Below are 25,805 nucleotides of genomic sequence, written 5' to 3' on the forward strand. Positions count from 1 at the left end.
TGAATCCTAGGGTTAGACTTTAGGGTCCTTTTACACTGGGGCGGGGGCGTTGTCGGCGGTAAAGCGCCGCTATTATAAGCGGCGCTTTACCGTCGGTATGCGGCTGCTAGCGGGGCTAGAGGCGCTTTGCCGGTGGTATAGCCGCGCTGTCCCATTGATTTCAATGAGCAGGAGCGGTAAAGGAGCGGTATACACTCCGCTCCTTCACCGCTCCGAAGATGCTGCTGGCAGGACTTTTTTTACCGTCCTGCCAGCGCATCACTCCAGTGTGAAAGCCCTCGGGGCTTTCACACTGGAATGAAAGCAGCGGCACTTTCGGGTCAGTTTGCAGGCGCTATTATTAGCGCAATAGCGCCTGCAAACCGCCCCAGTGTGAAAGGACCCTTAGAGTTTGGACGTTGTGGAGGGGCCACCGGCATATCGGCGTTATGCTCCTACACCCATTGGGTGGCTTCCGTGGTTGCGCTGTCACCCAGTGGCAGTGCAGTTTGTCATCTTGGATGGACGGGAATCCACTGCGCATGCGTACTCCCATTGGTAGCTGACACCCTGGGCGGAGCGGACCAGACCCCTTCAGGGGATATAAGTCAGGGGTGAGACATGGCTGAGATCACTTCCTTTGCTCACCAATACTATGCACACCACAGAGATTTCCATTGCTGTTCAGCTGTTTGCATATCAAAAACACTGCTTTTCACACTTTTTCCTTTTTTCTTTCCCAGACAAACACATTTTTTCAGGATTTACTTTCTTACCCATGGTCTCTATTTCTGCTCCATTATTGGATCAGGTTAGTCCACACATGTTTCTATACAAATAACTGTACAACTTTTGTCTACTCTGCTTTTTTAGTAAAGCTTGACACATATACTTATGCTAGAGTATACATGCTCTCATACAAAAATATTATTAGATTTTATAACTTGATGTTCATCTTAATAAATTTGGCAAATCATTGAGACATATACCTCTATGTTTACAGCTGATATCTATCAAGCTACATACTGAGACAATAGGACCATTCACCTTCACTTATGCCATGTCTGCCTCCTGGCATCCCCCCTGGGGGTACCCGTGTCCGTCTTCTCCCCCTCAGCTCCCGTGCCATACTCTGGCTGCTGCTGTCCATTTGGGGGTTCAGCGTTGGAAACTCTGGTTTCGTTCATTGGTAAGTATTGGGCCGTTTTGCTCTCGCCCATTCTGCCATTGTTCTTACATTTACCTCTGTGACACATCTTTTTGTCTATTTAGATAGATCTCATCTGCATCCACCCCTGATGAGCGAGCAATGATCTTGCGAAACGCGCTTCGGGTTTTCTGATGCGTGCATTTGTATATACTGCATAGTATAACGTTTGTATCAACTTTATTTATTCTCTTTATTATGTGCAAATCCATTGGCTGAGCTAATATGCTATATTATCCATGTACCGTATATACTCGAGTATAAGTCGTTCCGAGTATAAGTCGAGGCCCTAATTTACCACAAAAAAATGGGAAAAACTTATTGACCCGAGTATAAGACGAGGGTGAGAAATGCAGCAGCTACTGCAAGTGGAAAAAGAGGGTCAACAATGCCCATCTTCAGCTGTATACCTCCCTGTGTCCTGTAAATGTATCATGTGTCCTGTGCATATGTGTCATGTGTCCTGTGTATATGTGCATGTGTCATGTGTATATGTACCTGTGTCATGTACCTGTGTATATCTGCATGTGTATATGTACCTATGTCCTGTGTATGTGTATATGTACCTGTGTGCATGTGTCTGTGTGTGCATCCTACCTGTGTCCTGTGCATCCTCCGTGCGCCGCTCTGCACCGATCAGCGTGTAGTATTCGGCGGCCATTCACTGTTGAAAAGCCGCGACTCCTCCTCGTCCAAAAAACTCCATTTCCCAGCAGTCAGCCTATCACAGACATTCTCTCATCCTCATACCACGGACGAGAATGAGAGAATGTCTGTGATAGGCTGTACACTGACTGTCTATTACAGACGAGGAGGCGCGGCTTTTGAACAGTGAGAGCCGTTGCCGAGTCTATGCAGCACACGCTGGCCACCGTCTGCCTGCATGACACGCTGATCATGCAGACAGACGGCGGTGACTCGTGTATAAGTCGAAGGGGGCACTTTCAGCCCCAAAAAAGGCGCTGAAAAATTCGACTTATACACAAGTATATACGGTATGTACATTAATTTTAATAAACATTTATACTGCTATTACTCTTGTTACTCAGTGACTAACTGTGACCACCTCATTTAAAGTCCCAGGGCGACTCTCTCCTTTTTTGCAGACTTTAGAGTTTGAGTTAACAATTAGGTTAGATTCAAGTTTTAGACTTAGGGTTAGGGATTTGGCTTAATTCAAGGGACAGACTTTGGTATTAGAGTTAGGTTGTATTATAGGGTGAGACTTTGGTATTTGGATTAGGGGTTAGGTTGAGTTCTAGGGTTAGACTTTGATGTAGGGGTTAAGTTGAATTCTAGTGTTAAATTTTGGTGTTTCAATTAAGGGTTAGGTTGTAGACTAGGATTAGAATTTGATATCTGAGTTCAGGTTTAGGTTGAATACTAGGGTTTCGCTTTGGTGTTAGGTTAAATTCCAGGGTTCTTCTCTGGTGTTTGGGTTAAGGTGAATTCTAGTTTTCAATTTTGGTGTTTGGATTAATAATTATATGTCATTACTTTGACGTTAAATACCGTTGTTATGGCAGCAGCTAGCTGGTATCTTTTTTTTCTGTGGGCAATTCGGCGTCGGATAAAAGTGATCCCAGTGGTGCGTGTGCTGCGGGATCACTATTAGAGGCGGCGGGAGAAGTGACCCCTCTTCCTGGTCGTTTCCGAGCTTACTGGAGCCGTCGGTAAACCCAGAACTGATCAGATTTGGCTGATGGCTAGGCAGGAAGTAGAGTGTAGGAAAGATAGCCCCCACTCTGCTTTGTGCACTTGGAGGACCAGAGCGACCTCCGACATCACTTCTGGTTCTTAGGCTTAAAGACATTTTTTTTTCCTAACTCAAAGTGTCAAAAAAAATTTTTTTCTTTTGCTTTTAAGGGTAAATAAGAGATCTGGGGTCTTTTTCTGTTTTTATTTTAAAGCGGAGGGCCGCCGAAAAATTTTTTTTTAAAAGTCAGCAGCTACAAATACTGCAGCTGCTGACTTTTAAAACATGGACACTTACCTGTCCAGGGCGCCCGCGATGTCGGCACCCGAGGCCGAAGCGTCTCTCCGTCCTCGGGTGCTGCCGCCTCCATCTTCGGTAAGGGAATCAGGAAGTGAAGCCGTGCGGCTTCACTTCCCGGTTCCCTACTGCGCATGCGCGAGTCGCGCAGCACAATACGGATGGTCCCTGCTGCCTCTGGGACCCGTGTGTTTCCCAGCAGGCAGCGGGGAGGGAGCAGGAAGTGGCGTAAATAACCGCAGATTCTGCGGCTATCTATGCCGGAAGTGGGTACAGATACCTGTAATATACAGGTATCTGTACCCCCCTCCCCCCTGAAAGGTGCCAACTGTGTCACCGGAGGGGGGGAGGAATCTGATGAGTGGAAGTTCCACTTTTGGGTGGAACTCCACTTTAAGTTTCAAGAGTCATAACAAGGTATGGTATGCCCACGCAGGGGCGACATCAAACAGGTATGTAAAGAAACAGCGTGTGAACCCATAATGAGTAACATAATAATAAACTGTTACTAGGACCATAGAAGACCAGGTTAATTCTTTGATGTTAGGGTTGGGGGTTAGAAGTATAGCAGTCTACAATGCTAGCCGCCATATCAGGAAGAAAGAGAAGAAGGAGGAAACAGAGAAAGGAGAGAAAAAAAGAAAGAAGACAGAAGAGGAGGGGTCCCAAGAGGGGGCGGGTACCACGTGGGACCTGTACAAACAAGATTTAAAGCCGACCATAACTAGTCAGGGGCAGGGACAGGAAGGAGTATCTTATCCACGGTTCCCAATTTTTCTAAAATTTTGCATGTGAATCCTTCAATATACTGGACATCTGCTCATCAATCATCAAAGCGGTCATTCTGGTTTTCACCCCCTGAAAAGCAACAGACAGAGTCTTCCAGTCCTGGGAAATTGCTCTCTTGGCAGAGATAAAAAAGGTATGTGGCTAATTTCTCCTGGTGTGTGAAGAGGCCTGGTATAGGGCAATGTAAGAGAGCCAGATAGGCATCCTCTCGGATGAAATAACATCTGCAATAGGCCAAAGACCCTAGACCAGAAGCCAATCAAGCGTGGACAAGACCACCATATATGTAGGACATTCCCATGTTGACCACAATTCCGAAAACATCTGTCAGTGCTGCCAGGATAAGCGTGAGCAAGCCTAGCGGGGACCCAGTACCATTGCAGGAGCATTTTATAAGCGGCCTCTAGGGTGGTAGTGTTGAATGAACATTTCACTATTGTTGTCCAAGCCTTACTCCAGTCCTCCCCCCTCAATACCAGATCCAGGGGTCTCGCTCCCGTTGTGTCAGATAGAAAAGGGTCAATAAAGATGACCAACCATTAGGAAAGGCAAAAAGCAATGAAATAAAACCAGGGGACCCCAGGAAAGTAGACAAGTCAAAAGACGTCTTGCGAAAAAGAAAGGTGGAAGTATGACAAAGAGACAAAATCCAATTGCGCAATTGCAAATAATGGAAGTGCTCCTGCCTAGGAATCTCGTGTGTCTCCTGATGGGCCTCCCCTGACGGAAACGAGTGTGCAGTTAAAGTGATTCCCCCCCGGTGAAGCCATGAGATGTCCACCAGGAAATGGAACGAGATTGTTCCAACCTGGTAGAAAAAGGACATTTTTGACGATTGATAACAGATGCAAGAAAGAGGACATCAAGTTTCCGGAATATCTAACAAAATCCCACGGCTATGAAGTATTATAGGGCTAAGCATTAAGTGGCGTAATTTATGAGGAAGCCAGAGCAACACTTGTAAAGAAATCAGGGCACAATTAGGTAGTTCCAAAAGCACCCACAATGGGATGTCAGAGGTGGCATGTAACATGAATAGTTGAGAGATCTGAGCTGCCAAATAATACCTGGCCATATTAGGATTAGGTCGCCTTGTAATCTAAGGGTGTAGAGTGTTGATCTGGGAACTCAGGGGCGTCTGTGAGCCCAGATAAACCAAAGGATTCTGTTCTGTAAAAGACATCCAAAGAAGGAAGGGACATGTATGGGCACAGCCTGAAAGAAATAGAGGGCTTTGGGCAGAATTGTCATTTTAACAGCATAGATCCCACTTATCCAAGAGAGGGCAGGAAATTGCCAGGAGGGGAGAAGAGAGGTCAGTGAGCGCAGCAGAGGATAGTAGTTGGCAGAGAACAAGGTGGAGTAAGAGGAAGTGAGTTTAATCGCCAAATAATCTATGGCGTGGGGTGCCCAGCGATAGGCGAATAGGGTCAGTAGATACAGGACCAGGCCATCGGGAAGGGTGATGTTCAGCGCTGTGGTTTTAGGGAGATTTATACAGCCCACGATAACGGAAAAGTCCAGCATCACCTGGGGGCTGGGAAAGATCTGGTGTCTTTTTGACTCCAGATCTCTCAATAAAGAGGACCTGTCATGCTTATTTCTATTACAAGTTATATTTACATTCCTTGTAATAGAAATAAAAGTGATAAAAAAAGGACAGTGTAAAAATAAAAATTACAAAGTAAAATAAATAAGAAAATTCTTTTGTTTAAAATGCCCCATCCCTCCGTGTTCGTGCACAGAAGCGAACGCATATGTAAGTCGTGCCTGCATATGTAAACGGTGTTAAAACCACACATGTGGGGTATCACCACGATTGTTAGAATAATTTTAGCACTAGACCTCCGCTGTAACTCTAAACAGGTAACCTGTTAAAATGTTTAAAGCCTCACCTATGGAGATTTTTAAGTACCGTAGTTTGTCGCCATTCCACAAGCATGCGCAATTTTAAAGCATGTGACACGTTAGCTATATATTTATTCGGCGTAACATCATATTTTACATTACATTACATTATACCAAAAAATTGGGGGAACTATTGTTTTGGTTTTTTTTAATTCATTAAAGTGTATTTTTTCAACAAAAATTGCGCTTGAAAGACCAGTGCACAAATACAGTGTGACATAAAGGCCTCATGCACACTAGATGTTTTTACAGCTGCTTCTAGGGGCGTCTGACGCGTCTGCCTCTAAACACCCCTCCATGTTAGCCTATGTGTCAATGCACACACAGGCTTTTAGCAGCCGTTTAGTGGCAGGAGCTTTTAGAGGCTGTTAGAGGCAGTAAAAAAAAAAAAAAAAAAAAAAAAAAAACCGCCAGTGTGTTTAGCATGAGCAGAGTTTGGGCAGAAAAAACATTTGAAGCTACTAACAGCTGTTAGAAGCTGCTAACAGCTTCTAAAAGCTGCTAACAGCTTGAAAAAGCTGTTAAACATTAGTGCTTGAGCATTAATTCATTTCAATGACCAGAATAAGGCCTCATGTACACTGCTGCTGGTAAACGGACGTTCAGAGGCAGTTGGATGCTTTTTTCAGCTACCCCTGAACTCATCCAATGTTATCTTATGTGTACATGTACACAGGTTCGTTTAATGTCGTTTTTAGGCAGTTGAGTTTAGAGGCCTTTTTTTGGAAAGCAAAAAAATTAGTTCAGACGCTGAGTTTAGAGGTATTCCAAGCGCCAAATGCTTCTAAACGCAGGTAAACGCGGTAACTCGCGTTTAGCCGCATTTCGTTTACAGGCGTTTTTCATTTTTGGCTAAACGCTGCATGTAAACGCAGCAAAACGGACGTTTTAAATGTGGGTTACTATCTGTCAAGTTAAATCGTTCAGGAGAGGTTATAAAAACGTCCCATGTACATTAAGCCTAAATGATTTATTCTGGCCAAAGAAATGAATTAACGCCCTAGAGCTTGACACCTGTAAAAGCTCCTAAAAGCTTGTAAAAACTTAAGACACTTTTACAAGCATCAGGCATTTTTTCTGCAAAAACGCTGCTGGTTTCTAGGAGCGTTAAATAAAAGTCCTGTGTGCATGAGGCCAAAATATTGCAACAATCGCCATTTTTTTCTCTAGGGGTTCTGAGTAATTTTATAGCAAAAAATACAAATTTAAACTTGTAAACAAAAAGTTCCAGAAAAGGTCTGGTTAGCAATTAGTTAAACTGGGAAGTTAGACTTTGGTATTTAGGTTCAGAAATAGGTTGAGTTCTAGGACTAAACTTTGGTGTTGGGGTTATCGAGTTAGTTTGAATTCCAGGGTTAGACTTTAATGTTAGAGTAAATTCAAGTGTTAGACTTTGGAGATAGGCTTAGGAGTTACTACTATGCATTCTAGGGTTAGACTTTGGTTAAAGGGTAGGTTGGATTCTAGTGTTAAACTTTCGTGTTAGGTGTTTGGTTAAATTCAAGGATTAGACTTTGGTGTTAGGGTTAGGTTGAATTCTAGGGTCACACTTTTTGTTAGTGTTAGGTCGAATTCTAGGGTTAGATTTTGGTGTTTGGATTAGAGGTTAGGCTGCATCTAGTATGAGAATATGGTATATGGGTTCAGGTTTAGCTAAAATTCTAGGGTTTGACCTTGGTGTTATAGTTAGGTTGAATTCCAGGGTTTGAATTTGGTGTTTGGTTTGAAGTTAAAATGAATTTTAATTTTAGATTTTGATGTTTGGGTTTAGTTAGGTTAGGTTAAACTCTGGAGTTAGACTTTGGTATTTAAGTTCAGAATTAGGTTAGGTTCTATGGTTAGACCTTGGTGTTAGGGTTATGGGGTTAGCTAAATGCAAGGGTTATATGTTGATGTTAGGGTAAATTCAAGTGTTAGGCTTTTGTGTAAGGGTTAAGGGTTTGGTTAAATTCAAGATTGGATTTTGGTGTTAGGGTTAGGTTGAATACTAGGACAAGACTTTGGTATTTGGGTAGGGGTTAGTTTAAATTCTAAGGTTAGACTTTGGTGTTGGGGTTTGGTTGAGTTTTTAGTGTTTGGATTAGGGGTTAGGTTGGACTCTAGGATTACAATTTGTTATCTGAGTTCAGGTTTAGGTTAAATTCTAGAGTTTGATATTAGTGGTAGGGTTAGATTGGATTCCAGTGTTAGACATTTGAGTTAGGGGTTAGGATAGATTCAAGAATTAGACTTTGCTGTTAGGGTTAGAAGTTGATGTCACTGGCTAGGTTGAATTTTAGTGTTAGGTTGTGGTGTTTGGGTTAGAGGTTAGCTTGAATTCTAGGGTGAAACTTTGGTATTTGGGTTAGGGGTTGGGTTGAATTCCAGGGTTAGACTTTGATGTTAGGGTTAAGGGTGAGGTTGAATTCTAGTGTTAAATTTTGGTGTTTAGGTTCAGGTCTAGTTTGAAAGTAGGGGTTCGGTTGCCCTCTAGGATTAAACGTTGTTATCTAGGTTCAAGTTTTCTATACAACAAGGATCTAGCTTGATCCTGAAGCCACTTACTTGCCATAAGCCCATAGATGGCTTTCTCCTACCAGCTGATCACTAAGCAAGTACGTGTTATGGGAGGTTGATATGAAGTAGTTGGTTAGAGGTTGGTTCATGTCCTGGTAGATCTTAGTACAGTCCCGGCGGAAGATGTGAGTCTGCTCCGAATTCATGAATCTGGCAAATCCATCAAAGGTCATACATTTCTTGCTTTGAGCTGGAAGTCAGAACAGATCCAGTTTTAATAGACAAGATGTAATCAGTCTGATTATGAAAACAAAGCCATGTTTGTAGAGTTCCCCAATGACTGAGTATATGAATATTTCCTCATAAATATGCTGTGTGACAATTTGTTATTTTAATTTTTAACATGCATTTGGTATATAAAGATCTCTTTCTTAAGTCTAAAACCTATAATACTGGGCTAACAACAATGAGAAAGAAATGAGTTGGAGTGTCAGAGCCCTGCCCCATGACCTTTGTGTATCATTTGTAATTATCATCTTGTTTATGATCACCCTACAGCTAACTGAGCCTATCTCAGCAGTGATAACATTCAATGACATACAGATGATCACTAGAGGCAGCATTTTCAAGTTTGTGTATGAACTATAATAATGAAAATATGTAACAGCAAAAATTTGTATTGCCAGTTTCTTTCAGGCAAATACTAATAACTTACTGAAAAAAAATTACAGTCCCCTTTAAATCACCCAGTCTGTCTCAGAGGAAACCCTTCTACTTCAGAATCCTCTAAACTTGATTAGGTCATTAAAGCAAATACAGGATTGGATAAAACAGCTCTAGAAGAAGCGGATCCACAGGGGGCCAAAGTTGGTTTTCTGCTGAATTTATCATTTCACAAGTTCTCTGCGAAGTTCCCTCTCGGGGTGTTCTCTCCGCATAGAGCATTATACATTATTCATGTCTTGTACAATACAATTGTCACAATAACCGCTGTCACTGCAGCGTTAAGAGAAAATATTGATTTATATTGATAGTGATACAAAGTGATCTCGTTTTCTGGCTAATAATTCTGTGAGATCCAGACAGCGCTGGAACTGAACAGACACAAACAAGAGATCTTTTCTCTACATTGATAAATTTATCAGTAAATGGCAGCTCATGTTGTCACATTGTACAGGTTTGATTGTACTGAAACCTCAGAGTGTCTCTGGTTTTGTAGCATTATTGTATGTCGCAGGCGGACAGCAAAACCTCTGAGATTGAATAACATTAATCTAATGGAAAATGTTTCCGAATGTGAAAATCCGATTATCGACATAACACGAACCAGCTGGAAGATGTGTTCTCACTTAGAGGTAGGTGTCACAGAAAGCACACATGATTTTCCTTCGCTACATCTTCAAACTGCTGCAGGATATCAGTTGATATATGGTGCAGAGCTGTCCCAACCCAAAGCATGGGTGAACTAACAAACAACTTAAAGTAAAGCCCACCTTTGCTTTGTAGTGTAGCCAACTCACTAATTAGAATAAGGTCTTCACAAAACTACAGATTAGATTGGCAGAGGTCTAGTGAGCAGGACAGGCTCTACATTTTGGGGCTGCCAAAACCAGAGATGAGTGGAAGATAACTCAGAAAGGAGCTGGTTTCTTGGGTCCTAAATAAGGTTCTTTGTAGGGCCCAAGAAAGGTTTTGCATAGGTATGTACCTAATTGCAAAAAATAATCAGTTTAAAGGGACCCTGCCAGGAGAGAAATACAACAGATGCTTCACTGCTTAGGAAATCATGCCCTCATAACAAGCGTGCAGCCGTTTGACATGTTTGTTCTAGGCTGGTGAAGAGAAAGACATCCCAGAGCCTGCACCTTCACTAGCCAAGTCAGTAAGCAATGATGGTCTGTGTATAATTATCTCTATCCTGGCAGGTGAATATTTTCTGTATTTTATACCAAAACGTATCTTTAAACGGTCCTTACCTTCATGGTTCTTCTCGTATTTGTGTACCAGCTCGGACACCCTCTGCGTGCTGGCGCAGCTCTCACACAGCTCTGTCTGAAGGAATTCTAAAAGTTCCTTGGAAAGAAGAAGTTTGGCTGAGGTGGAATATTTTTCAAATATATCCACAAGCTCTGTCCTGTAGATGAAGGTCTTGTAAATGGACTTGAAGATGTTGATGTTGATGTGCCCCCTCCTGTGCTTGACTTGTTCCTAAATATCAGACAGCCAATCAAAGCAAACTGTCAAAACAGGCAAATGCTTAAAGGCTAAGTTCAAGATTTTCAGAAAATAACTACTGGGTCAAGGGGCCCCAGTATTAATGTTATTGTTATATCTGATATATCTGTAGGGCAGTTGGGCCCCCATGAAGCCTGGCCAAAAAATTCCTAGTAGCAACCTCCACGTCATGCCCTGTTGCTAGGGTGGGAAAGCCATTGGTCTTTGCCCCTGTAATGCTGGGAGTGAGTGCTACCTGGGAGTCTTTGGGCCAGGCTTTTGTGGAGGGAGGAGTAATGGCCTACAGGTATGAAAATAAAATAATAAACATTTTACAAAGCTAATATCTCCTGGAACCCCAGGAGTGCATTGTCTATTTTCTAGAAAAGGTGGACTGAGCCTTTAAAGTGGACCTATTATATATATATACCTGATCCAGAAATGTGCACCAGAAATGTGCTCTCCAGCTCTCTTCCTCCTCATTGGCTCAAACACAGCATCGGGAGCCATTGGGAGCGAGCATGCACAAGTGCCCCCAGAGCAAGCAACTTGCTCTGGGGGACACTCAAGACGCACCCTGGAATTCAGCCTAACCCTAATACCAATCCAAATTCTAATTCTAGAGTGCAATCAAACCCAAACACCAAAATTCAACACCAGAATTCAACCTAAGCCTAACATCAAATTCTACCTCAGGAATTTAACCTAACACCTAACCCAAATACCAAAGTCTCACCCTAGAATTCAACCTAACCCTAACACCAAAAATCGAATCCTTGAATTACTGTAAGCCAAACTCCTAAACCTAACACAAAAGTCTAACACTAGAATCCAACCTAATTCTTAACCCAAACTCTAAAATCTAACCCTAGATATCAAAGTAACTCTTAAAGTGGTTTTAAAGGATCAAGGATTTTTAGCTTCATGCATTCTTTGTATGAAGGTAAAAAACATTCTGGGAGCAACCCCCCCCAAGCCCCCCAAATACTTACCTGAGCCCGATCTGGATCCAGCAATGTGCACCATAGCAGCTGCTCTCCCAGCTCTCTCCCTTTTCATTGGCTCAGACACAGAAGCGGGGGCCATTGGCTTCCCCTGCTGTCAATCACAGCTAGTGAGGAGGGAGCAGGGGTGGGGCTGAGCTCCATTCTTGGTATCTTATGCATACACAGAGCAGGACTTGGGAGCGAGCACGCAGAAGTGCTCCCAGAGCAAGTGGCTTGCTATGAGGGTACTCAGCAGGGGAGGAAAACCTAAGAGCGCCAGTAGGGGACTCGAGAAGAGGAGAATCAGGGCTGCTTTGTGCAAAGCGATTGCACAGAGCAGGTAAGTATAACATCTTTGTTATTTCCAAAAAAATCCTTTAGTATCACTTTAATTGTAGAATGCTAAATAAATAATGTGTTTTTGCATCCCTTCCAGTTATATATTACCTTTCACAGATAGTTCTCACCCTAAGACTCCATGCACACTGGCTTAAAAAACACTGCTTCTACAGGAGTTTTATGTTTGCCTGTAGAAGCAGCTCTATGTTGTCCTATGTGTCCATGCACATTAAGATAAATACAGGCATATTTTGAGCTCAGCATTTGCATTTCTGATTGGATCTGCCAGAAAAAAACGCTAAACTCTCCTAAACTCGCCTTAACTGTGTACAAAAATGCTCTATATGAGCATTTTTTTCTCTGCCAGGGGAACTGGCATTTTTTAAGCCCAGTGTGCATGGTGCCTAACAATGCTTTCACCCGCTCATCTCTCCAGAAGATCAGCACCATTTCTGTTCAGGCATCATCCAGGATCATCATCTACTTCCTGGACTGAGATGCCAGCTCAGAGATGGTCATATATAGCCTGGTGCCAGCCTTTCACCTTGTAACTTGCTATAAAGCTACAATATTTCAGTCTGGTCACTGGGGGGAGAGGAGCCTGCAGCGGACTGATAACATCATCTCAGTGACCAGAGCATAAGGACAAATCTTTAGGCTCCGTTCACATCTCCGCATATGGGGGCGACAATCGTGGTAAAAATAGAATCGCGGGACACCCGTCGCCAAAAAGAAGCTTCTATATTTCTTTCAGGTCGGCGAGCGTCCCGTGATTCTTTTTGCACGTTTTTACCGCGATTATTGCCCGACGAGTCACGGGAAAATCGTGCCACATTTGGGGTGCTATTAAAATCAATAGAAAATGCACCTGGGACGCAATTTAATCACATCAGTCAATCTAGATGAATCAGCAGAGGATAATGGCAGACAGACATAGATATAAAATAATGGGTTCATAGTAATATAAGAGGACACAGAGGCAATAAAGAGACTGCAAAGCCCATCCTGGTCTCACCTTGAAAAGCACAAGGGCATGGATGGAGTCCACGGGAATGGCTAATTCTTGGAAGGCCTCCATCATTTTGGAATAGGTCATCTTCCCTTCTGGTGCCATAGACTGAAAAACGTCCTCAAGATGCGTGCACAGAAGGTTAAGAGAAGATAACTAGGGACATACGTACACAATGCATATTCAAATAGAGTGGTTATTAAAGTTCTATCTAATATAGAAAAAAGGGCAGTGACAGCCGGTAACCCATAGCAACTGCGTTCTGCTAGCCATCAGCTGTGAATATTTGAAACAGGAAACTATGTATTGTGATTGGTTGCTGGGGGTTACCACTGCACTTCACTCTCCTCCTGGATGAGCGCAGCCTCAGCACTTTTGCGAACAGGTTATTTAATTTGTGTGTTGCAGATATATGTAGGATTTGCGCTGCGTTCATGTGTTAGGGCTGACCAATGCGTCAAACCAGCCTCAGAGTAACCCTAACTTGGCTTAGTCAGCCTAAGAACAGGCACCAAATGTTTTTACTCAGAAAAGCCTCTTTTGTGTCCCTCTCTGATTCAGTTTCACATTTTTCCTGCCTTTCCCTAACTTGATGGCCAAGCACCCCCACCCATTGAAAGGCCTCTACACTTATGCCGCGTACACACGATCGGACATTCCGACAACAAAATCCATTTTTTTTTTCCGACGGATGTTGGCTCAAACTTGTCTTGCATACACACGGCCACACAAATCTTGTCGGAAATTCCGATCGCCAAGAACGCGGTGACGTACAACACGTACGACGAGCCAAGAAAAATGAAGTTCAATAGCCAGTGCGGCTCTTCTGCTTGATTCCGAGCATGCGTGGAACTTTGTGCGTCGGAATTGTGTACACACGATTGGAATTTACGACAACAGATGTTGTTGTCTGAAAATTTGAGATCCAGATGTCAAATTTTTGTTTGTCGGAAATTCCGGCGAAAAATGTCCGATGGACCCTACACACGGTCGGAATTTCCGTCAACAAGCTCCCATTGAACATTTTGCGTCGGAAAATCCGACCGTGTGTACAAGGCATTAGGCTGTGCTATTAAAAGGCTAGTTCACCTTTACAAAAAACCTGCCTATGCAGGTTAGGGATGTTTGTAGATTAAAAAGAACTGTTCAGCTCTGACTAAAGATTATTAATACCCTTGCTATATAAGTGTAGGCCATTTACATACCTTATGAAGTCAAACTGGAATAATCCCAGGACATTGCTAAGTGAGGCCTAGTCATCACTGCTCACCTCCACCATTACAGGAGTGAGCTCTTTCTCTGATTCAAACCTCCTCACTTACTCTTTCTGTCCCCTGATGCAGTAGCTCTGAGCACAGCATTTGAGAGCTCACTCCTGTGATGGTGGAGGTGAGCAGTGATGACTAGGCCTCACTTAGCAATGTGATGGGAGTACTTAGCAATGTCCTGGGAGTATTCCAGTCAGGCTTCATAAGGTATGTAAATGGCCTACACCTATAGCAAGGGCTTTATTCAACTTTAGTGAGAGCGGAACAGTTTGTTGTTATCTACAGACTCTATCTGCATAGGCAGTTTTGTGGTAAAGGTGAACTATCCCTTTAAATGTTGTGGTGGCATTTGGCAGGGTTTAGGCCTGCAGTCAGTGGATGTCAGGTCCCGGTATCAAAGTGAATCCAAATCAGAAAAGAGCACGGAAGCTTAACAGCAGGCGTCCTGTGATGTGTGGGCTTACGCTCCATTCACACCAATGCGTTTTTACAGGCATTTTGCAGAAACGCAGGACATTATTTTTATCATGGGTTCCTATGAAACACTTTCACATCAATGCATTCTTGTGCCTCTGTGTTTTGGAAAGTGTCAGGGACTTTTTTAAACGTAAAGCGCTACTTATTTTTGCGTTTTTGGTTCAATAGACTTCAATGGAGAAGCTACAGAAAAGTACATCTTGCGTTTTTACTGCATTTTTAATCTGCCCAAAAACAAATTTGCCCTAAAAAACGCAAATCGCTGCAAAATCGTGGTACATTTGTAGTAAAAAAACACAGAAAGCACAGCAAAAAGCACTGTAGAAATGCTCAAAAGCAACATGCATAGATGTAAATTGAGCCTTATGCCTCGTACACACGTTCCGAATATTGTATGACCGATCGTACAACCGTTCTTGCTTATAGTCGCAAGTAGAAATTGAATAGCTAAATAAAGTCACGAAAATTCTCGTACGACAGACAAAAAAATCGGAAGTGATGTCATGTGTTGTAATGTATTTGTATTGTATTTTCGGACGACAACTATACTGACTAAAAGAAAATCGTACAATCTGGGATCGTACAAGGAAAATTTTCGAGTATGTCCGATCGAATAATATCGGATGAACGGTCGTGATCGGCTGTCGAAAGTAGTGTACACACGATCCGAATATCGTACGATCCTTCCTCAGACGACTGTTTTCGTACGATATTTGGATCGTGTGTACGGGCCAAAAGGCATAAAGCTTAAGGCCCCTTTCACATATGCGGATCCGTGTTCAGCCATCCGCTTGCTCAGCAGGGATCGCTCCGTTGATCCCCGCTGAGTCAGCGGATGACAAGTCCGTCTCTGCACACCGTGCAGGGACGGACCTGTCAGATCTCCGCTCTCCTCTATGGGAGGATCGGATGATTACGGACCGCCTGTCCATTTTCATCCGATCCGCCAGACGGATGGAAAATATGGTTTCCATCTGTCTGGATTTTGCAGAGCGGATCGGGGCGGATCAGATGTCAGCAGACATGTCACCACTGACATCCATCGCTCCATAGAGATGTATGGAGCAACCATTCAGGTCCGTTGAAAAAACTGACAGGCGGATCCAAACGGTTTGCACGTGTGAAAGGGCTATTAGGCTGGGCTCACACTGATGCAAATTGAATGCGGGTTTCCTTGCATCCAATTCGCATTACAGGAGAGTGTGACCGGCTCTCATTGGAGCCAGTTCACACATCTCTGTGGTGGCTGCGGAGCACACAGCAGAAGGGTCCTGTTTGTCTTTGGCTCCGTTTCAGGTCCAAATTCAGGCAAAAATTCGGAACTGAAACGGTGAACGGGGACGCACCGGACCCCCTGCTGTGCCCTGCGCCGTACGTAGTGTGAACCCATCCTTAACAAGGAGCACAGAACCACTTTATGGGGGTCATACACATTTCGATGATGTTATTCAATCAATGTGTGTGATCAAAGGGACTGAAGCGGTAAACAATCGAATAATTATAACTTCCCTTCCCATTGATTTAGACTGAATTGAAATTGGATTTGATCAAACTGATTCAATGGGCTAGGGCAGAAAATGGTCGATCCTTTTGCATTGATCGGCAACACCACAATGCTTTGGTCATGATTTTGAACATATTTTGATTGATCAGATTATGATACTGCATGGCGAAAAAGGCACGAGATGCGATTATTTCTATCTTCTAACTAACAATCAAAATCAACTTCCCCCTGTGTGGCATATTGATCGAATAGGTTGTCGACTATAGATTGATTATTCCTATCAGGCAAGATAGATCAAAAAAGAGCTTGTATGGTCACCATTTCTGGGATGTTATTTTCTGGCTGATGGTGGCTGTTAGTAACAATAAACTGCCAGCTGATAATTGTATATGTGTATTTGTGTGTGTCTGTGTGTGTATATATAAATATATGTGTACCTGATGCTCCCAACACCTATCGCACACTCTTATGATGAAGGATATTTAACGTCCATGGTGCTGCACGACGGTCCTGTACTGTCGCTGTGTCTGCCAACTGTCTCAGTCCCTCTCTCACACTGAGGACTCTCCCTGATGATGTCATCATAACTGATGATCGTTTTCCAGGCCAGCACAATGCTGGACAAAAATAACAGTTTGTTTTGTATCATGTTTGATACCAAATGAAATGCCACACATAGTGACTTCATGAGGGTCTGGTGGTGTCCCAGGGATAAATCTGAACCTCGGACCGTCCCATTATATTTTTGGAATTCATCCCATACATCTCGCCCTGAGCTAGTCATTACAGTGACAGTCGGATCATAATTAAATTGGCCAGATAAAATATCTCCGACCATCCCAACTCAGTTCTAAGGCTCCCCAGTATTCTGAAATGGCACATGTCATAGTCAAATGTTGCAACACTGTGCGTTCAGGTATAGGTCACGATTGTACAGTGTACTGGCGATGTGGTGTCATAGCTTGAACCACCAACACTAGCATTGGTCCACCTCCAGGGAAAGACAGGCTCATTTCTGCCGCAAGGGCACGGTTTCTATTTTTCTGCCCACTAAGAACGTGTGCTCAGTTAGAGACCATTCTCTGGTCTAGGATGGCAGCATATCAGGTCTTTCTGCTCTGTGTTTCATTATTCTCTCATTTCTACCTGAGTGAATATGCATGAAAGAAGTAATTGACCCTCCGCCACCCACAGGCCACATGGATATATTTGGTAGGTGTGAGGAACTGTGTGTGCTACTGAGCAGAGCTGTGTGCACTGCAGGGGTGTGAATGTGTGCGTCTGGGGGAGGAGCTATGTGTGCTGCTGAGCAGAGCTGTGTGCACTGCTGGGGTGTGAATATGTGTGCGTCTGGGGGAGGAGCTATGTGTTCTGCTGAGCAGAGCTGTGTGCACTGCTGGGGTGTGAATGTGTGTGCTTCTGGGGGAGGAGCTATGTGTTCTGCTGAGCAGAGCTGTGTGCACTGCAGGGGTGTGAATATGTGTGCTTCTGGGGGAGGAGCTATGTGTGCTGCTGAGCAGAGCTGTGTGCACAGCAGGAGTGTGAATGTGTGTGTCTGGGGGAGGAGCTATGTGTGCTGCTGAGAAGAGCTGTGTGCACTGCAGGGGTGTGAATATGTGTGCTTCTGGGGGAGGAGCTATGTGTTCTGCTGAGAAGAGCTGTGTGCACTGCTGGGGTGTGAATGTGTGTGCTTCTGGGGGAGGAGCTATGTGTTCTGCTGAGCAGAGCTGTGTGCACTGCAGGGGTGTGAATGTGTGTGCTTCTGGGGGAGGAGTTATGTGTTCTGCTGAGCAGAGCTATGTGCACTGCAGGGGTGTGAATATGTGTGCTTCTGGGGGAGGAGCTATGTGTGCTGCTGAGCAGAGCTGTGTGCACTGCAGGAGTGTGAATGTGTGTGTCTGAGGGAGGAGCTATGTGTGCTGCTGAGAAGAGCTGTGTGCACTGCAGGGGTGTGAATGTGTGTGCTTCTGGGGGAGGAGCTATGTGTTCTGCTGAGCAGAGCTGTGTGCACTGCAGGGGTGTGAATATGTGTGCTTCTGGGGGAGGAGCTATGTGTGCTGCTGAACAGAGCTGTGTGCACAGCAGGGGTGTGAATGTGTGTGTCTGGGGGAGGAGCTATGTGTGCTGCTGAGAAGAGCTGTGTGCACTGCAGGGGTGTGAATGTGTGTGCTTCTGGGGGAGGAGCTATGTGTTCTGCTGAGCAGAGCTGTGTGCACTGCTGGGGTGTGAATGTGTGTGCTTCTGGGGGAGGAGCTATGTGTTCTGCTGAGCAGAGCTGTGTGCACTGCAGGGGTGTGAATGTGTGTGCTTCTGGGGGAGGAGCTATGTGTTCTGCTGAGCAGAGCTGTGTGCACTGCAGGGGTGTGAATATGTGTGCTTCTGGGGGAGGAGCTATGTGTGCTGCTGAGCAGAGCTGTGTGCACTGCAGGAGTGTGAATGTGTGTGTCTGAGGGAGGAGCTATGTGTGCTGCTGAGAAGAGCTGTGTGCACTGCAGGGGTGTGAATATGTGTGCTTCTGGGGGAGGAGCTATGTGTGCTGCTGAGCAGAGCTGTGTGCACTGCTGGGGTGTGAATGTGTGCACTGCTGAAGCAAAGCTATGTGCACTGCAGGGGTGTGAATGTGTGTGCTTCTGGGGGAGGTGATATGTGTGCTGCTGAGGCTGAGCTGTGTGCACTGCAGGAGTTTGAATGTGTGTGCTTCTGGGGGAGGAGCTATTTGTGCTACTGAAGCAGAGCTGTGTGCACTGCTGGGGTGTGAATGTGTGTGCTTCTGGGGGAGGAGCTATGTGTGCTGCTAAAGCAGAGCTGTGTGCACTGCTGGGGTGTAGCTGTTTTTGCTTCTGGGGGAGGAGCTGAGTGTGCCGCTGTGGCCGGGCTGTGTGCACTGCTTGGGAGTGGCTGTGTGTGCTTCTGGGAGAGGAGCTCTGTGGGGCAGAGCTGGTGTTGATCCTGGCGGCAGAGCTGTGAACACCTTGCTACTATGGGAAGAATTAGTGCAAGGTTCAGGTCACACAAACAATGCAATGAAAGGTGTTCTCCACCTTCATATAACTTAAGTTGTAACCTAAACAGGCACTCCTGCAACTTTTTTTTTTTCAAAAAATTCATTAGGCTATATTGACAAATGTGATTCTTTACCTGGTGCATTAAAGTGTTAAAGTTTGGCTGGTGGCAGTACAAACAGTACTTATTTCTTTTTCATACTATTTACGCCCTTCAGGTTATAACCCCCTCCCAGGCATAAACACATCTGCTCCATCCACAAAGGCTGTGCACCGAGTAGCTGCTACAATGCCAAATAAGACAAATTTACTGGCAGCCAATAAGGATTCAGAACAATTGATGGATTGGGGGCATCACATTGGATTTTGGATATAATTGCCATTTTACATATTCCCCAGAGGCTCATTTCATATCCTAATGTATTTTGCCTGGAAAATATCTCACTTATCTTCTGTATGTAGCCCCCTGTCCCAAACAGGGGCTACTATGTCAATTTAGTTTTAGGCTGGGCTGTAGTTAGCACAGATGGATTGTATAGTTTTTCATCTGGTTTGGCTTATGATTTCTCAATGTCGCCACTAGATGTCACTGACATCATAGTATGAGATTTCACAAACAAAACTAAGTTATGAATATATATGTTTTTCTCAGCCAATACAGTAGGAGCTTTATGCCATTGGTGCATGCTGGGGAAGGATATAAATATTTGGGATAGGCCATGTGCTCGCTCTCCTCCCCTGGGCTGAGGCCTAGGGAGGTGCTGCTCAATGGAGCTCTGCCGTTAGGCCCAATAGCCTTTTTTGGGGCCTAACCTATGCTGAAATGGTTCTGAAGCTGTCCTGCCTGGTCTGGAGGAAGCTGAGCCCAGAAGGAGACCCAGGGGAGGCCCCTTTTTGGAGAGAGCCAGAAAGAAGGCTGGTCTCTAAGAAGGGCCTGATGTCTCACTTGGAGGACGCACTGGAATTCAGGAACATGCTTACTTACAGTGTTGCCAGGTCAGTTTAAAGGTTCTAGCACTGTGAAGCTGGACATTGATCTGGATCTGTTGAGACTGTAAGTGATCTGCTACAGTATCTGGGACCCCTAACCCTCACATCCTTAGCCGTTCTGCAATAAAATTTTAAAAACATCAAAGTGACTGGCGCCCAACATTCTTTCTCAACCCTCACCCCCATTTTAGCCATGGGTGAAATGTTAGCCTGTCCCTGCCTCTGCAGGTGCTATCCTGCCTTTGGGGTGTCAAAGGGGTGCTTCATGTAATAAACTATATTACCAAAAGTATTGGGACGCCTGCCTTTACACGTATATGAACTTTTTTTAGACATTTCTTTTTAATACACATATGAACTTTAATGGCATCCCAGCCTTAGTCCATAGGGTGGTTTAATATTGGGTTGGCCCACCCTTTGCAGTTATAACAGCTTCAACTCTTCTGGGAAGGCTGTTCACAAGGTTTAGGAGTGTGTCTATGGGAATGTTTGACCATTCTTCCAAAAGCGCATTTGTGAGCTCAGGCACAGATGTTGGACGAGAAGACCTGGCTCACAGTCTCCTCTCTAACTCATCTCAAAGGTGTTATATCGGGTTGAGGTCAGGACTCTGTGCAAGCCACTCATGTTCCTCCACCCCAAACGTGCCTTGCTTTGTGCACTGGTCCAAATTATTTGATGGTGGGGGGGATTATGGTGTGGGGTTGTTTTTCTGGGGTTGGGCTTGGCTCCATTTTCAGTGAAGGGAACTCTTAAGGCATCAGCATACCAAGACATTTTGGACAATTTCATGCTCCCAACTTTGTGGGAACAGTTTGGAGATGGCCCCTTCCTGTTCCAACATGACTGCACGCCAGTGCACAAACAAGGTCCATAAAGACATGGATGAGCAGGTTTGGGGTAGAGGAACTTGACTGGCCTGCACAGAGTCCTGACCTCAACCCGTTAGAACACCTTTGGGATGAATTAGAGCGGAGACTGCGAGCCAGGTCTTCTCATCCACATCAGTGCCTGACCTCACAAATGTGCTTCTGGAAGAATGGTCAAACATTCCCATAGACACACTCCCAAACCTTGTGGACAGCCTTCTCAGAAGAGTTGAAGCTGTTATGGCCCGTACACTCGATCAGACTTTTTGACAACAAACATGCAAATTAGCTGTTTTGGAGCAACATCCGACCGTGTGTACGCTCCATCGGACAAACTTTTTCTGTTTGCATCGGACTTTTGTTGGCTGTGCGAACGCACAAACTTTCCGGCAACAAAAGTCCAATGGAGCAAAGTTTGATCGTGTGTACACAAAACCATCGGACTTTTGTACAAACTACAGTACGCAGCCGCGAGAATGTTTCCAGCGCGATCCCATCGCGCTGGTTCTCGGCGACAGGGTACTGTACATCTCGCGCTGGCTGCAATAGGAAAAACACATTTTGCTACTGTGGCGGGCCCTTCGGTCTGGTATGGGTTTTAGGGGGAACCCCCACGGCAAAAAAACGGTGTGGGGGCCCCCCCAAAACCAAACCAGACCCTTATCCGGGCACGCAGCCCGGCCGGTCAGGAAAGGGGGTGGGGACGAGCGGGCGCCCCCCCTCCTGAACCATACCAGGCCGCATGCCCTCAACATGGGGGTGGGTGCTTTGGGGGAGGGGGCGCCCTGCGCCCCCCCCCAAAGCACCTTGTCCCCATGTTGAAGTGGACAAGGGCCTCTTCCCAACAACCCTGGCAGTTGGTTGTCTGCGGGCGAGGGGCTTATCGGAATCCGGGAGCCCTCTTTAATAAGGGGGCCCCCCAGATCCCGGCCCCCCACCCTATGTGAATGAGTATGGGGTACATTGAACCCCTACCCATTCACCTAGGGAAAAAAAAGTGTCAATAAAAAACACAGCTCCGACTTCGGGGGTCTTCTTTGGACTTCGGGGGTCTCTACGGCCTCTACTCCCGGTGTCTGGTTCTTCTCCGCTCTCTCCGGCGTCTTCTTCCGGTGTCCTGTTCTTCGTCACTCTCTCTGGCCTCTTCTCCCGGTGTCCGGTTCTTCTCCCGCTCTCCGGCCTCTTCTCCCGGTGTTCGACCTCTTCTCCCGGTGTCCGGTTCTTCTGCCGGCTCCTCTGCTATCTTCTGCCGCTCTTTTGCTAGCAGTGGCCCGGACTTCTGCATCGTCTCCTTCCCTCCTCTCTTCTTCCGATGTTGACACGACGCTCTCTCTCCCGCTGTAATGTGGTCTGAGCGCTCCGCAATGACTTATATAGGCAGTGACCCCACCCCTTATGATGTCACAGTCCCGGGGCATGCTAGGACTGTGACGTCATAAGGGGGCGTGGTCATGTCATCTGATGACCAAACACAGAAGTTGACCAAAGGGTGGTGGTAAAGAGCTGAAAAACCACGTGATTTGGTGAAAGTTGGCTAAAAAAGGTCTGCCGCGTGTATGCAATACAAACTTATGGCCAACGCCCTTTGTACAAAAATCCAAGGGAAAGTTTGTACAAAGTCCTATCGTGTGTATGAGGCTTAATAGCTGCAAAGGGTGGGCCAACTCAATATTGGTTCCTACGGACTAATGCCCCGTACACACGGTCGGACCTTGTTCCGACAACAAAATCCTAGGATTTTTTCCGATGGATGTTGGCTCAAACTTGTCTTGCACACACACGGTCACACAAAGTTGTCGGAAAATCCGATCGTTCTAAATGCGGTGACGTAAAACACGTACGTCGGGACTATAAACGGGGCAGTGGCCAATAGCTTTCATCTCTTTATTTATTCTGAGCATGCGTGGCACTTTGTCCGTCGGATTTGTGTACACACGATCGGAATTTCCGACAACGGATTTTGTTGTCGGAAAATTTTATATCCTGCTCTCAAACTTTGTGTGTCGGAAAATCCGATGGAAAATGTGTGATGAGCCTACACACGGTTGGAATTTCCGACAACAAAGTCCTATCACACATTTTCCGTCAGAAAATCCGACCGTGTGTACGGGGCATTAGACTGGGATGCCATTAAAGTTCATGTGCGTGTAAAGACAGGCGTCCCAAATAGTGTATAAAGCTGGATTCACACCTATGCATTTTTAGTGCACTAGAGAATGTGTTCCATAGGAAACCATGTTGAATGGACTGTAGTGCAAATCTGCAAAATGCAAAAAGCACTAAAACTGCATAGGTGTGAATCCAGCCTTACTGATTCAGGACTGGAAGACTCAGGAACACTGCAAACAGTTCAGGAATATGGGAGGAGCAGAAATGAAAATAATGGTAATGCCGCGTACACACGATCGGAAATGCCGCCAGCAAAACTCCGATGACAGCTTTTTGTCGGAAAATGCGACCGTGTGTATGCTCCATCGGTCTTTTGCTGGCGGAATTCCAGCCAGCAAAAGATTGAGAGCATGTTCTCTATTTTTCGGTCGGAAAAAGTTCCTATGCGTTCGTCTGTATGCAATTCGGACGTGCAAAAAAATCACGCATGCTTAGAAACAATTCGACGCATGCTCGGAAGCATTGAACTTCATTTTCTCGGCTCGTCGTAGTGTTGTACATCACCGCGTTCTTCACGGTCAAAAGTTCAGAGAACTTTTGTGTGACCATGTGTATGCAAGGCAAGCTTGAGCGGAATTCCGTCCGGAAATTCCAATCATGTGTATGCGGCATAAGGACATATTATTATTATTATAAATAATAATAATACTTTATGGCTGAGTGCTCCATTAAAGCCCCTGCCCCCCATGTATTCAGTACACCCCTTCTCCCCGATTAATCGGTGTGCTCTGGCTCTTTTTCTATACAATTTTACATGTTTACAAGACTCCGGAGAGATCCAACATAGAACAGAGTTGACCTGTGGGGGATCAGAAAGAAATACTCTTTCCATTTACCGCTGCATAAAATAATTAATAGTATGTAGAATGAATTGACGGTTCTTTAGACTGTAAGCTCTTGGGATCAGCCTCCCTTATTTTCTGTGTGTGTATTCATTCATTTTTCATTATTGACTCGTACTCAAATCTCTATACAATGCAGAAGATGCTTACAGAGCCTATGAAAAAATGTAATTAGTTTATTATTGATTTCCTGCATTTTAAATAGCGCCAACATATTCCACAGACAGAACCACCATATCAGGTCCTTTTATAAAATGTCTGTAATTAAAAGACGTAGTAGAACACTAACGCTTATGTTCATCTTGATCTTTAATGCCTGTCCAGCTCTTAGTGTATCCTGTATACCGAGTAAAAAATTTCAGGTATTGCTGGGGGAAGTGTAGGCACATGGGACAGTGTCTAATGATTACCATAAACAGCAGATGTATCTTCCAGCAGTTTTGGGGTATAAATTATTTATTCCATCTGGTGTCACACAAAGAGGAAGTCGCTGAAACATGACTCTGGGCTGCCGATGTCCTTGTGTGACTTGTTCTAACAATAAAATATGGAAGATGTAATTAAGTCTGGGTTGGGTCACCAATGTAGAATTTTCAAAGGATGTTTTTTGCTTTTGATTAGATGAAGTTCTCACAATTCCTCATATGGCAGAATCTTCCCACATCCCCAAATGTTCCCAAGCTTCATACTCTGTCCTTAAAGGAACACATACCTGAAAAGTAATTGGTTGTCTCCCTGCTCAGTGATTTGTATGTAGTGAGCAAATTATATATTCTTCTCTATACAGTGTATGGGGACCTGAAGACACTAACGCCGTCTCCTATTACTATGCTGGCAGGAAAGCGTAACTGCTGATTTCCACACTAGCAATTCTCTTTATTGTAGATTTACTGTATAAACCTGATCACCATCAACATTGCCCCAAGATGGAGTATAACCCTTCCCGGCCATCCCTCCAGTGTGTTTTTATTTGCCCCAGGATGGAGTATAACCCTTCCCAGCCATCCCTCCAGTGTGTTTTTATTTGCCCCAGGATGGAGTATAACCCTTCCCTGCCATCCCACCAGTGTGTTTTTATTTGCCCCAGGATGGAGTATAACCCTTCCCGGCCATCCCTCCAGTGTGTTTTTATTTGCCCTAGGATGGGGTATAATGGCTTCTTCTGCTCTAGGTTGGTATTTTAAAATTAGAAGATGCAATTTTTTTTTAAGCTCCCCTAGGCTACCAGCTTTCTCCAGAGAATACGATAAACTAAAGGAAGAACTGCCCAAGGGGTTCTGGTAATGATGTCGGGGGTTCCCCGGCACATTGTGGGGTTCCATATATAGGACAGCAGTGTTGACATTTGTGTATGGGGACCTGAAGACACTAACACCGTCTCCTATTACTATGCTGGCAGGAAAGCGTAACTGCTGATTTCCACACTAGCAATTCTCTTTATTGTAGATTTACTGTATAAACATGATCACCATCAACATTGCCCCAAGATGGAGTATAACCCTTCCCTGCCATCCCTCTAGTGTGTTTTTATTTGCCCCAGGATGGAGTATAACCCTTCCCTGCCATCCCTCCAGTGTGTTTTTATTTGCCCCAGGATGGAGTATAACCCTTCCCGGCCATCCCTCCAGTGTGTTTTTATTTCCCCCAGGATGGAGTATAACCCTTCCCGGCCATCCCTCCAGTGTGTTTTTATTTGCCCCAGGATGGAGTATAACCCTTCCCGGCCATCCCTCCAGTGTGTTTTTATTTGCCCCAGGATAGAGT

General features: G+C 44.9%; 1 protein-coding gene across 1 annotated transcript in view; it reads right to left on the minus strand.

The window, feature by feature from the left end:
• Window positions 1-25,805, minus strand: part of PLCZ1 (phospholipase C zeta 1) — a 130,632-nt gene that overhangs the window by 84,201 nt on the left and 20,626 nt on the right. Inside the window, exons 2-4 of the mRNA XM_073623589.1 lie at window positions 12,927-13,076; window positions 10,349-10,580; window positions 8,421-8,622 (exon numbers count right to left, since the gene is read on the minus strand). Coding sequence (XP_073479690.1) covers window positions 8,421-8,622; window positions 10,349-10,580; window positions 12,927-13,076 — 584 coding nt within the window. The remainder of the gene's footprint in view (window positions 1-8,420; window positions 8,623-10,348; window positions 10,581-12,926; window positions 13,077-25,805) is intronic.

Source organism: Aquarana catesbeiana, linkage group LG03 (assembly GCF_042186555.1).
Source record: "Aquarana catesbeiana isolate 2022-GZ linkage group LG03, ASM4218655v1, whole genome shotgun sequence".
NCBI classification, from domain to species: domain Eukaryota; kingdom Metazoa; phylum Chordata; class Amphibia; order Anura; family Ranidae; genus Aquarana; species Aquarana catesbeiana.